The sequence below is a fragment of the Capra hircus genome, chromosome 19, assembly GCF_001704415.2.
Source record: "Capra hircus breed San Clemente chromosome 19, ASM170441v1, whole genome shotgun sequence".
Classification (NCBI taxonomy): domain Eukaryota; kingdom Metazoa; phylum Chordata; class Mammalia; order Artiodactyla; family Bovidae; genus Capra; species Capra hircus.
The window spans coordinates 55,126,504-55,138,725 of NC_030826.1; the positions used below are offsets into that span (position 1 = coordinate 55,126,504).

Sequence of the window (12,222 nt, forward strand, 5' to 3'; positions counted from 1 at the left end):
TTGTTCACGCCTTTTAAAAAATGCTGGAACAATTTTTTTCTCCACCCAATGTCACCTTCTTGACCCAGAAACACTATTTTGTTTTGACAGATGTTTGCTCCTTGGGCTTGGAGGATTCCTTCCCCGGGTCAAAGCCTGGACCAGCGCGCCTCGCCCCGCAATGGGAGGCTGGGCCTCCCAGTGAGTTGCCCACAGGCTGCTCCAGCTCACCTGTGCCAGCTCATCAGTGCCCGTGTTTTGTTTGCAGAGGAAGACAGCGTGTCAGGGACAGTGGGTTGAGTGGAAATACCTTTATCTACAGGAACAGTGGGAGTGGGGAAAAAATAAACAAGGGGAAAAGTTCCAGGGCAACCAAGGTAAAACAAGGACAAAGGAGGGTGGAGAAAGGGAAACTTGTGGGCCAAGGGCAAACAGATGGAGGAAGCACTTGAGCTTCGGGGGCCCACCCCTGCGGTGAGGAGCCAGAGGGCTGCCCCGCCCAGTCTGCCTCTGTCTAGGACAGCAGCGCCACCTTCTGTTCAGTAACCAGAACACCTGAGTCTGGCTGCTTGCTGAGGCGAGGTGAGAACAAGATCTGATAAGTGCCCGTGTCCTGCTTCCTGCGGGACACTCTGCCACCTCCTCCAAGCCCCTCTTCTCTGGTTTGGGGCCAACCCCAGGGCCCGATCCCTGCCACCCTGGGCTGATGGATCAGGAACACATGCTCCCTCTGTTGAGGGAGTACGGGGGTGGGGGGCAGTGGGACCTGGAGAGTCTCATTTCTTCCTCAAACTCCCAAATATGGGATTCTGCACTCATAGGTCAGAGAAAGCAATGGCACCCCACTCCAGTACTCTTGCCTGGAAAATCCCACGGACGGAGGAGCCTGGTGGGCTGCAGTCCATGGGGTTGGTAAGAGTCGGACACGACTGAGCGACTTCACTTTCACTTTTCACTTTCATGCACTGGAAAAGGAAATGCCAACCCACTCCAGTGTTCTTGCCTGGAGAATCCCAGGGACGGGGAAGCCTGGTGGGCTGCCATCTATGGGGTCGCAGAGTCGGACACGACTGAAGTGACTTAGAAGCAGCAGCACTCATAGGTAACTCCAAACATCAGCGGGATAAAAATGAGGGCCGTTTCCAGTCTCCGTATTCTACTTTTGTATTCCCAAAGTCAACAGATAATAAAGTTGGAAAATACGCAACTTTGCTTATCCACAATGCCAAGTCCTTTCCAAAGAAGCACCTTGGGGGTTTACTCCAACTCAAACCCTCACATTTCTTTTAGGGCACTGGTGACTAGTGGTTTCATAAAAGGCCCAGAAATAGAGTTCACTACCTCCTGAAGCAGCTTGACCCACTTTTGGCCTGAGAAGATGGGTGGTTCTTTGTTCAGTTCAGTCGCTCAGTCGTGTCTGACTCTTTGCGACCCCATGGGCTGCAGCATGCCAGGCTTCCTTGTTCATCTCTAACTCCAGGAGTTTACTCAAATTCATGTCCATTGAGTCAGTGATGCCATCCAACCATCTCATCCTCTGTTGTCCCCTTCTCCTCCCACCTTCAATCTTTCCCAGCATCAGGGTCTTCAAATGAGTGAGTTCTTCGCATCAGCTTCAGCATCAGTCCTTTCAATAAATATTCAGGACTGATTACCTTTAGGATGAAGTGGTTGGATCTCTCTCTAGTCCAAGGAACTCTCAAAGAGTCTTCTCCAACACCACAGTTTAAAAGCATCAATTCTTTGGTGCTCAGCTTTCTTTATGGTCCAACTCTCACAACCATACATGACTACTGGAAAAACCATAGCTTTGACTAGATAAACCTTTGTCGACAAAGTAATGTCTCTGCTTTTTAATATGCTGTCTAGGTTGGTCATGACTTTTCTTCCAAGGAGCAAGTGTCTTTTAATTTCATGGCTGCAATCACCATCTGCAGTGATTTTGGAGCCCCCCAAAATAAAGTCTGTCACTGTTTCCCCATCTATTTGCCATGAAGTAATGGGCCAGATGCCATGATCTTAGTTTTCTGAATGTTGAGTTTTAAGCCAACCTTTTCACTTTCCTCTTCATCAAGAGTCTCTTTAGTTCTTCGCTTTCTGGCATAAGGATGGAGTCATCTGCATATCTGAGATTACTGATATTTCTCCTGGCAATCTTAAATCCAGCTTGTGCTTCATTCAGTACAGCATTTCTCATGATGTACTCTGCATATAAGTTAAACAAGCAGGGTGACAATATACAGTCTTGACGTACTCCTTTCCCGATTTGGAACCAGTCTGCTGTTCCATGTCCAGTTTTAAGTGTTGCTTCCTGACCTGCATACAGATTTCTCAAAAGGCAGGTCAGGTGGTCTGGTATTCCCATCTCTTTAAGAATTTTCCACAGTTTATGGTGATCCACACAGTCAAAGGCTTTGGCACAGTCAATAAAGCAGATGTTTTTCTGAACTCTTGCTTTTTCGATGATCCAGTGGATGTTGGCAATTTCATATCTGTTCCTCTGCCATTTCTAAATCCAGCTTGAACACCTGGAAGTTCACAGTTCACGTATTGTTGAAGCCTGGCTTGGAGAATTTTGATCATTACTAACATGTGAGATGAGTGCTACTGTGTAGTAGTTTGAGCATTCTTTGGGACTGGAATGAAAACTGACCCTTTCCAGTCCTGTGGCCACTGCTGAGTTTTCCAAATTTGCTGGCATATTGAGTGCAGTACTTTCACAGCATCATCTTTTAGGATTTGAAATGGAAGCCCAACTGGAATTCCATTACCTCCACTAGCTTTGTTCGCAGTGATGCTTCCTAAGGCCCACTTGACTTCATTACGTGAAGGCAAACATCTTCCCTGAAATTCTCTGCATTCCTTGAGTTCCGCATGGGGCTGCCACCACCCTGCCCTCATCAGACCTTCAAACAGACAAAACTTCCAGCAATGCCCTGGTCTTCCCTCTCCCAGCTCCTTAACTTTCTCCACCTGACGTCATTTTAAGTCCCCTCACCTCTGCTCTCCTCAGAGAGAGCACACTCCGGTTTAAAATGCGGCTTCCAAAATCCCAAAACAAGCCCAGTGACACGTGCGGCTGGCCTGGGAAGCGAGCCAAGGGGGCGCTGGTCATCACAACTAACTACTGAAAGCTAAGTGTTACATTTTGTTAATCCTCATGAAACAAATGAGGCAGATTTGATGATGCAGGTTTATCATCCTTGGGATGCTCTGCTGCCCTCAACATGGCTCAAGACCCCCATGAGGCTAGCAGCCAATGGACACGCAGAGGGCAATGAAAGCAGCTATCAGTTAACTAACATTACCCACCTCAGATTTTTGGTTTTGAAGAACAGTGGTTCTCAAAGTTGATCTGTGGACCCCTGGGGGTCTACAGGGTCAAAACTCCTTTGTATAACACTGAGTAAGATATTTATTTGCCCTTTTCACTGTTACAGGACTTCCCTGGTGGCTCAGATGGTAAAGTGTCTGCCTACAATGAGAGACCCGGGTTCAATCCTTGGGTCAGGAAGATCTCCTGGAGAAGGAAATGGCAACCCACTCCAGTATTCTTGCCTGGAAAATCCCCTGGATGGAGGCGCTTTAGTAGGCTAAAGTCCATGGGGTCGCAAAGAGTGGGACATGACTGAGCAACTTCACTTTCACTGTTACATTTACAGAAGTAACAATGTAACTTGTTGTCCCTTTAGAATAAACTGAGGCAGCGACACAGAGTTAGTAATAGTTAATTTTCGATTAAAAAAAATCAATTTTATTTAGGAATATCCCTGGTGAAGCAGTAAAAATGATTAACCTTGATCCTTGACCTGAGTTGTTTTGTTTTTTTTTTTAACATTTTGTGTGACTGGGTTACAAGCTGAACAAGCTGCTTTCTTCATGGAACATCATTTCCGCTTGAAAAAGTAACTGACAAACTAGTTATTCAGACTTACGTAGTTGGCAGGCATTTTCTTAAAGACTAAATCTGTCACTCTCTCATGGTTATTTACTGGCGATAAGATTCACATTCTCTAGCAAAGACTAGAATCTGAGAAAATACCTACTTCCCACTGTGAGCATGATCGCTGTCTGATATTTATTGACTTGTCTGATGAGATCAGTAACGTTGTTAACAAATAAGCATCTTTTTTTGACACTGTAGAACAAAATGTGTCAACATTTAGGGGACCCACATAATGCAGTGAGCCGACACTGTCCAAATCACCAGTGTTTAATGATGTGATATCAAGCAGGAGAAAAACAGGCATTTATAGTGGGAGAGACCCAAGGATTTTAACGAAGCAGAGAACGAACAGTTCATTGATAAGGATTCACATTCCTGATGCAACTAATCTTTAGGAAACTACCATCTGCTGAGTTTTGATGAAGCGTCAGAATATACCCACAAGGACTTGTAGGGCTACCAAAATACTGTTTTCCAATGACCTGCCTGCATCAAGCCAGAGTTTCCTCAAATTCTTCAACCAAAACATAAGGCAACAGACCGAACACAGAAGTAGCTATAAGAACCTATTAATAGCTGCCTATTCAACTAGACATTAGACATTAAGGAGACTTGTAAAATGCTAAAATTTTGTTCTTTTTTTTGGTGATAATTTCTCATAAAAATGTTACTTATGTTAGTATGTAATAGGTTTGTTATTTTAAAATTAAAAAAATGTATTTAAAACATCAAAAGATAAAACCAAAATGAACAGAAGTTCTTTGGGATTCTTGCTTTTGACTGTGTAAAGAAACCAAATTGGTGGGTGGGTGGGAGGTTCAAGAGGGAGGGAATATATGTATACTTATAGCTGATTCACACTGTTGTACAGCATAAAATAACACAACACTGTAAAGATTATCCTCCAATTAAAAAAAATACTTTTGAAAAGTGCTATAGTAAAAAATTAAAAGCAGATCTTAAAAAGCCAATGTAGGAAGAAGGGCCATCTAGTGGAAAAGAGAGTTATGACATCAACTCATTTGCTGACAGAATAAAATGACATCTCCAGTGACACATCCTAACACTAGAAACTTCACATACTTAGGCAGAAATATGCAAAATGGTTTGAAAAGCAAAAGTATTGTTAAATATTGACCGAAATAAAACTTAAATGTGACAGAAAAATTCCTGAAGAGGGAGGGGTGGGAAGGGTTTGAGGCGGAGACTAAGACCTGGAAGACAGTGTGACGCCAGCTTAGGCAGAAGAGGAAGCTGAGCAGGACGAAGCACAGGGAACACAGGAAACGCATGCTGGGGACCGTCTCTAGTCCTGGGAGATGCCACAGGGACTCGGTCTTTCTGCCCCACCCCCATTCCGGGGCCTCTGCTGGCCACTGGGGACCAGAGGACATCTGAGCTGGTGGAGCTCAGTCTGGTTCCGACGCTCACTCTCCACGAGGACTGCGTCAGATCACCCCGAAGGCTGGGTTTTGTGTTGTGTCTGAGCTGGTGGAGCTCAGTCTGGTTCCGACGCTCACCCTCCACAAGAACTGCATCGGGTCACCCTGAAAGCTGGGTTTTGTGTTGATTTCCAAGGGCTCCCTAGCATGGGGGATGGGGGCAGGCTGTGTGTCTGTGTCTTAACCTTTATCACAATGGGGTCAAAGATGTGTGAATTACTCTCAGCTGCTACTGGGATGAAAAATAAGAAATGACCATGCTGTTTCAAAACAAACCATTCTGTATGGTTTACTGGAGGGTGGAAGGGCACTTGCTTGGAAAAACAAGGCTTAGGCTCAACATCCCCAATAGCTGGGAGAGGTCTCATTTTGTCTGGCCCTCTACGGCCCTTCTTCACATCTGGACAACTAAAGAGAACCCACAGTGCATGAGGCAGCCCTTGTGGCTTCCTGACTCTAAAAACATTCCCACACCTAACCCACCTGATGGGGCACAGACCCCACAAAGCCCGCCTAGATTTGGAGAACAGGTAGGGGGCTGCAAATTAAGCTGCCTCAAGACAGTCCAGGGTGGTCTCCAGTTCTCTTAAAGCTGGGTTGATCCCCACCCCCACCCCCTCAAATCACACTGGTTGCATGGTATGTTAGTGGGACAGATCTGGAACCAGACATATGAACTGAGCCATAATGTTAAAAATGCCTTGTTCATATCCAGCCACCCCACCACAGCCAACACCAAATACCTTTGGGTCATCAGCCTCAGGTTTTTCAGTCTCTGAATCGTCATCTTCCTACAAGACAAAGAATTTAGAGGATTAAGCTTAAAGGAGTGGGCCTGAGGTTCTCACATGCACAACTAGGGTATGGAACAAATTTACCCAGCCTGGGTCGTCCCACCAAGAATCCCTCCCCTACCATATGACCCAGGCTCCAGAGAAAGAGGAGGGGAAAAAGAGATGTTCTGGGTAGGAAAAACAGAACATCAGCCGCTCAAAGTCCTTAGTCCAGCAGGGCCATAGTCTATATCAATGAAAATGCCTGAGATTAAAGACTACACACACAAAAACGGAGAAAGGTTGTAATACACTTGAGAAAAGAAGATCAGGCCCCACAAGATAAAGCAGGCATGGAGCTGCCAATGAAATACCCATGATTTCAAAGTACAGGAATCCTTTTTTCCTTCTTTGCCTTTCATGTACACAAAGACATCAGACTCTGAGATCCCGGGACAGCACCTCCCTGAGTGCCATGACCTTTCACCTAAACGCTATACCCGAGCGCGTCAACCCAGCAATATCTGCATCAGCATGAACAGTAGGAAGGCAGGCATCAAATGACCAGGGCAAGTGATCTGGGAAAGGCAGGACTGTCCTGGGATCCAGCTGAGGGGACTACGCCTCCATCCAGGCTTTTGGAGAACTAACCCATTCTAGGCAGCCTTGTTCCTTATCCAAATGGCCTGCCTGACACGGAGCACCATGTTGGCATGACATTTTCCAATGTGTGCCCCAGCCTCACACAAGCTAGTCCACCATTCCACTGAAACCCAATGAAGGTCAAAAATCAGCTACCCTGTCAGGCAGCTGTCTCCTGTGTCTGTTCCACCATGAGCACACCCCAATGCACGGGAGCTGTAATTTCACATCCAATGGAAAGTTTCATTTGAAAATGCTGTTTTCAGTCACTCTAAATGACCCCCTCCCCATATGAAAGAGCACACCAGATGTGAATATAACCACCACCTGAGAGACTTCAACTAGCCTGATGGTTCTGAGATTGAATTGTTCTGCAAGGTGTCAAGAGAGCCACAGCTTTTAAATACAATCTGCTGCAAATGAAATCCATCAGGCCAAATAATCAGAGATGTAGCTCAGCTAAATACAGGCACGTTTTAGAATTATACATTGGGACTGGATGCGAGGATTTTACTAAAATGTGAAATAAAGCTTAAATATGGTGAAAATTCTATGCAAAGTAAATGCAGAAGAACACCTCAAAAACACACATCATGCAAATTTCCTGAAGAAAATAGTTACTGGATGTTAAGCCAGTATGTACTCACTTAAGAGCAGTCAGGAAAATGGAACAACTTACAAAGCTTTTCTAAACAACTTTAGTCAATTCTGAATTATCAGCAATAATGGGGGAGGGGAAACCTCAAGGGATAAAAATATCTTCCAAAAGAACAGAATATACAAAAGGTGTTTTTTGTTTAATTTGTAAAGCATTTTAACTCTAACGTTTATGTAGCAATGCGTAACATTTTCAAACAAATAATACAGAACATTCAGTTCAGTTCAGTCGCTCAGTCATGTCCGACTCTTTGCGACCCCATGGACAGCAGACGCCAGGCTTCCCTATCCATCACCAATTCATTAGGTGTTTTAATTGAAGCTGTTGCTAACCAGCCAGATTTTAAACTGAGATACAAGTTTGTATGTCTGTGTTAAGCACCAGTCTGAATCCTTGTTTTTCTCTAGAGTTAAGTTCTCCAAACTTTTAAATTTTAGGTGACAGTGTATCTAAAGTCTTTCTGGTTAAATTAAGATGCAAGTTCTTTTCTTTGCTAGTCAGCACATACTAAACTTTAAGCAAGATTTGATGATCAAGAACACTCTGATAAAAAGTGCCAAGTAGAACATCAAGAAAGGATTTAATAAATATCAAATCACAAATAACGGTCCTTCCCAGTCTTTTTAATAAACTGAAAGATTCGAATGAGCCCCAACCGAGATTACAAATAACACAGAATTGACTGCAGATATAAATGATACATCAGTTGGAATGAATGCACTGTTTCAAATGGAATAAATTATCTAAGCAGGGAAAACCAACATTAAACACCTATTGATATCTGGGTTAAATAAAACTGTCCACAATTGTTGCCTCCAAGTTTCAATACAAAGGCTAATACAAAATGGTTCAGGTGAAAAAAATTAGATTTTCAAAGAGAACTACAGATATCCAATCCAATTCTCTCAACTGATACTAAACACACCAAAAAAGGAGGGGAGGGGGAAATGGAACACTGTTGGTACAGGTCAGAAAGTTTCCGACAAATGAAATGATGCTTTGAGCAGCTGTGGATCTGGGAACAGATTTACCTACCGACGGTTTGCTGTTCTCATCCTCCTCCTCTTCATAACCATCTTCATCACCTGCAAGGCGAGAGAAGTCATCCTCTCCATAGGCTTCGGATACCAAGCCGCCTTTCTCCTCTTAAACAAAAGAGAAAAATTAGATGAATGACTGGGAAAAAGAATGGAGAAAAACACTTGAGTCATTTGAGTGGCCAGGACTATCTCTTAAGAGACAAGGAAAACCTAAATCTCATTTAAGTGACCTCTGGCCCAGATTCCGTTTTGGGGAAGACTACAAAATTTAGTGTACAAATTCATTAAAAGAACAGGAAAGAAAACCAAGTAATATTAAATTTCATTTTTAATGCTTCCAATCCACCTATGCCAACTGAAGCATACTTTCCTCTCAACTGTTATATCGCTTTGTTTAAGCCCCTCTTTTGATCTGCCTATGTCTACTTTGTATAACAGGCACCAATGAATTAGTCTTCTCATACAAGATGAGGACTCTGTCATCCTCATTTTTGTGAGTCCTCCCCTAGGAACTGGATCTTAAAACAGGGGTGCCTTGAGAGGTTCCCAATCATATCTACTTGAGAAACAAAATATTTTTCTATGTTTAAAACAAAAACAACAACCCCCGCCAAACAATGCAAATTACCAGCAGAGAACTTCCAGACAGGCCAAGACCACTTGCACTGAGAAGCTAACAGTCCAAGCCCCTCCATCACTTCCCGATGAGGAAACCAAGGCTCAAATATGTTGGGTAACTTGCTGCCTCTCTTCACTCCCATATAAATCTGTTCCCACTTCTTACTACTGTTATTCTCAACGTGAGTACGGTAACAAAATATTGATGGGCTTTGAACAACTCACAAAGTAACGGAATCGCCAAGAAGCCTTGGAAGGATCACAAACGCTCAGGTCCTTCCCCAGATTTACTGAATTAAGACTCTCTCGCGGTGGAGACCGGAGGTACAAAGCTCCAAGGTATGTCTAGGGCATATTATCAATTAAAAGATTCCTTCTTCCCCACAAACAAGCCCGGAGAAAACAGGTAGTGGTTCAGTAGCCTTGGATCCTCTCTCCCCTTTGTCCATCCTTCTGCCCAGCACCATGCCAAGCACGGAGACTTTAAGTAAATTACGGAAGGATAATCGAATCCAAGGAAGGAGACGGTCCATTAGTGCTACAGAGCGTATAACGCTCGGTCTAGCCCAGGATCCTGAGCGCCCTTTAGGGCTCCGGGGCCCGATACTTGGGGTACAATGACCATCTCTTTCCCTCCCGCCGGCTAGGGGAGCAGTAACCTGATTCTCCCTTTCCGGTTCCCTTCTCGGGCCTCACCAGCCGCGCTGCCTGCCGTTTCAACTCCAGCCTCTCCGTCAGACTCGGGCTCTGAATCTTCCGCGTAAACTGCCAGAGACGACAGAACATTCTTCTTCCCCGCCATCTTATTTCCACAGCCCCGGTGTGGCTCACTTCTATGACTCCAAAGAGCCGACTTCCGCCCAGAAAGGCGACTTCTTCCGGATCCCAGGAGACCCCGCGCCCCTTCCAGACCGGGAACCAATCAAAACGGCTCTTTCGGCGCCTGGCTCCGCCCCTCGTGCCAACGCTTGCATGACGTCATCACTGCGCGACGGACACAAGCTTCTGTGGGATTTACCTGACACTGCTTTCCCAGCAGTTTGGCTTTTCAGTTACCTGAGGCGTATGAGGGTCTTCGAGTAGTTCCCGAGCCAGCGGGCATCAGCGGCCCGACAAGAGCCCTTCGCTTCTCGGAGCCCACGGCCGGCTCTGATATCTTGGGGTTAAGAGAGGGAGGCTTTCGCTGGGGAAGGGAGAAATGAGCAGATCTGAGGCTGAGTAAAGGGGAGAGCTGCCCTCCGGGGGGTGGGGGAGAGGGTGATGGGAAGAAGGGGTCAGGTCCCAGAGGAAGAATGGTTGTCAGTGGCAGTGCTTATGGAGTAGAGGGTGGATCTTAGGGAAAAAATTCCATCTTCTCCAAACTGTTCCTGACATTTGTGTTTCTTCTCGTGATCTGATTTCTAGCTCTGCGCTGTACGGTGCCCTGGGATAGTTCGAAGATTTTATTTTCACTGAGCATAAAAATAGAGATGTTAATTACTCAAGAATGTATTGCTCCAGGCTCTTCACCTGGAGCTATATAACTTGAAAATAGTGCATTGTTTGAGTATAATAAAGCAAATTTATACTCATAGAGATTATAAAATAAGCAGTCTTTTAAAAGCAGAACAGAGGTTTCTAGTTGCAACCATATGATCATCACCTTTGCCTTAACCTTTGGCCACTGTTGGTAAAGATGAGTTCCCACCCTTCCTCTCCTTTTGACCCTGAGCGTCGAGTCCGGAGCATGTTGAAAAAGGTCTTTGGGTTTGACTCTTTTAAGACGCCTTTGCAGGAGAGGGCGATCATGGCTGTAGTGAAAGGTAACGTTACCAAACTACCTGTGTTTACATTTGTGCTGCTGCAGAGCACTTTCCTTTTTTAAAAATATTTATTTTTATTTATTTGGCTGCATAGAGTCTTAGTTGTAGTTGTGGCACATGGGAACTAGTTCCCTGACCAGGGATCGAACCCAGCCCCCCTGTATCGGGAGTACAGAGGCTTAGCCACTGGACCACCAGGGAATTCCCTGCAGAGCACTTTCCTTCTGACCCTTCCTACCTCCCCGCCTTTGGGCCATATTTGGTTTTGGAGATGTAGACGTGTCACCCTAAACTTACAGTTTTATCGGCAGAACTACCCAACTGTTCTGATTCTGATAGTTCATAGTCAGAGCTAAGGTTGTCTTTGAAAACACTATAAATTTCCATTCTCTTTTGTTTGGTGTAGACAGCAGTATGTGTGTGTGTGGGGTGGGGGTGTAGTTGGCAGGAATAGTCTTAAGGCAGTCATCTTCCAGGTAATTTTTTTGTTGAAGATAGAGTGGCTTGGGTCCCTGGTAGGGAAGGAGTAATAACATTATAAACCGGAGCTGTGTTGATAGATGAAGATTGTCAAGGGGGGAGCAGGAATGTAATGTCAGTGATACTGTAACATTTATAAACAAAATCCCTCTAAGTGATGTTGTATCCATGTCTACACAGATACACTCACCCATCCAGAAGGATTCAGCTTTCGTTGAATCCTGATTCAGCTCAACCTGATTCAGTGCAGCCATCCGTGTCCCAGCAGACTCCGACTCCTTACCCTTGTAGTTGTTACCGGTTCTGGAAATGATTGGCTGGCATTGCTGAATCTCCCTGGATCGCTGCCCTTTTCCTAGAAAGGATGGGAAGGGAATTGCAATTATATTGAGACCCTTCCATGTGCCAGACACTCTACTAGGGGTTTTTCTTACATTATCCTTTAATTGTCAACAGCCTTGATGAGGGGAATATATAAAAGGCAGGAGCGTTGAGATGTTGTCCTCTTGTCTTTTGCAGGTGATAAGGATGTCTTTGTGTGCATGCCCACTGGAGCAGGAAAGTCCCTCTGCTATCAGCTCCCTGCTCTGTTGGCTAAAGGCATCACCATCGTGGTCTCTCCTCTCATTGCTTTGATTCAGGTGAGGCTCAGGTGAATGAAGATGGCAGGCCAGAAAGTTTAGGGGACTTTTTTCTTTTTTGGTAGCTGGAAGTTTTACTTCTTTCACTGGTCTTTTGCCTCTTGCTTTTCTTTGATTTGTCTTTGTCCCTCTGTATTGGGTTTCTGAATTGCCTAAGTGTGGGGTTCTCCACTAGTGCATATCACTCTGGTGGGTTATGAT

General features: G+C 44.9%; 2 protein-coding genes across 5 annotated transcripts in view; one reads left to right on the forward strand and one right to left on the reverse strand.

Moving 5' to 3' along the window:
- SAP30BP (SAP30 binding protein) overlaps positions 1–10,521 on the reverse strand; it is a 33,456-nt gene extending 22,935 nt beyond the window's left edge. For 2 of the 4 annotated variants that reach the window (XM_005694131.2, XM_005694130.2), the window contains exons 1-3: positions 9,795–10,521; positions 8,476–8,585; positions 6,111–6,158 (exon numbers count right to left, since the gene is read on the reverse strand). In XM_005694131.2, the coding sequence (XP_005694188.1) occupies positions 6,111–6,158; positions 8,476–8,585; positions 9,795–9,900 (264 nt within the window). In that variant the 5' untranslated portion in view covers positions 9,901–10,521. Of the gene's footprint in view, positions 1–6,110; positions 6,159–8,475; positions 8,586–9,757 lie in introns of all 4 variants that reach the window. The other 2 variants (XM_013972464.2, XM_013972463.2) reach the window with 2 other exon arrangements.
- The window catches only part of RECQL5 (RecQ like helicase 5), a 29,844-nt gene continuing 27,743 nt past the window's right edge, over positions 10,122–12,222 (forward strand). The window contains exons 1-3 of the mRNA XM_018063805.1: positions 10,122–10,250; positions 10,763–10,900; positions 11,900–12,021. Of these exons, the coding sequence (XP_017919294.1) occupies positions 10,774–10,900; positions 11,900–12,021 (249 nt within the window). The 5' untranslated portion in view covers positions 10,122–10,250; positions 10,763–10,773. The remainder of the gene's footprint in view (positions 10,251–10,762; positions 10,901–11,899; positions 12,022–12,222) is intronic.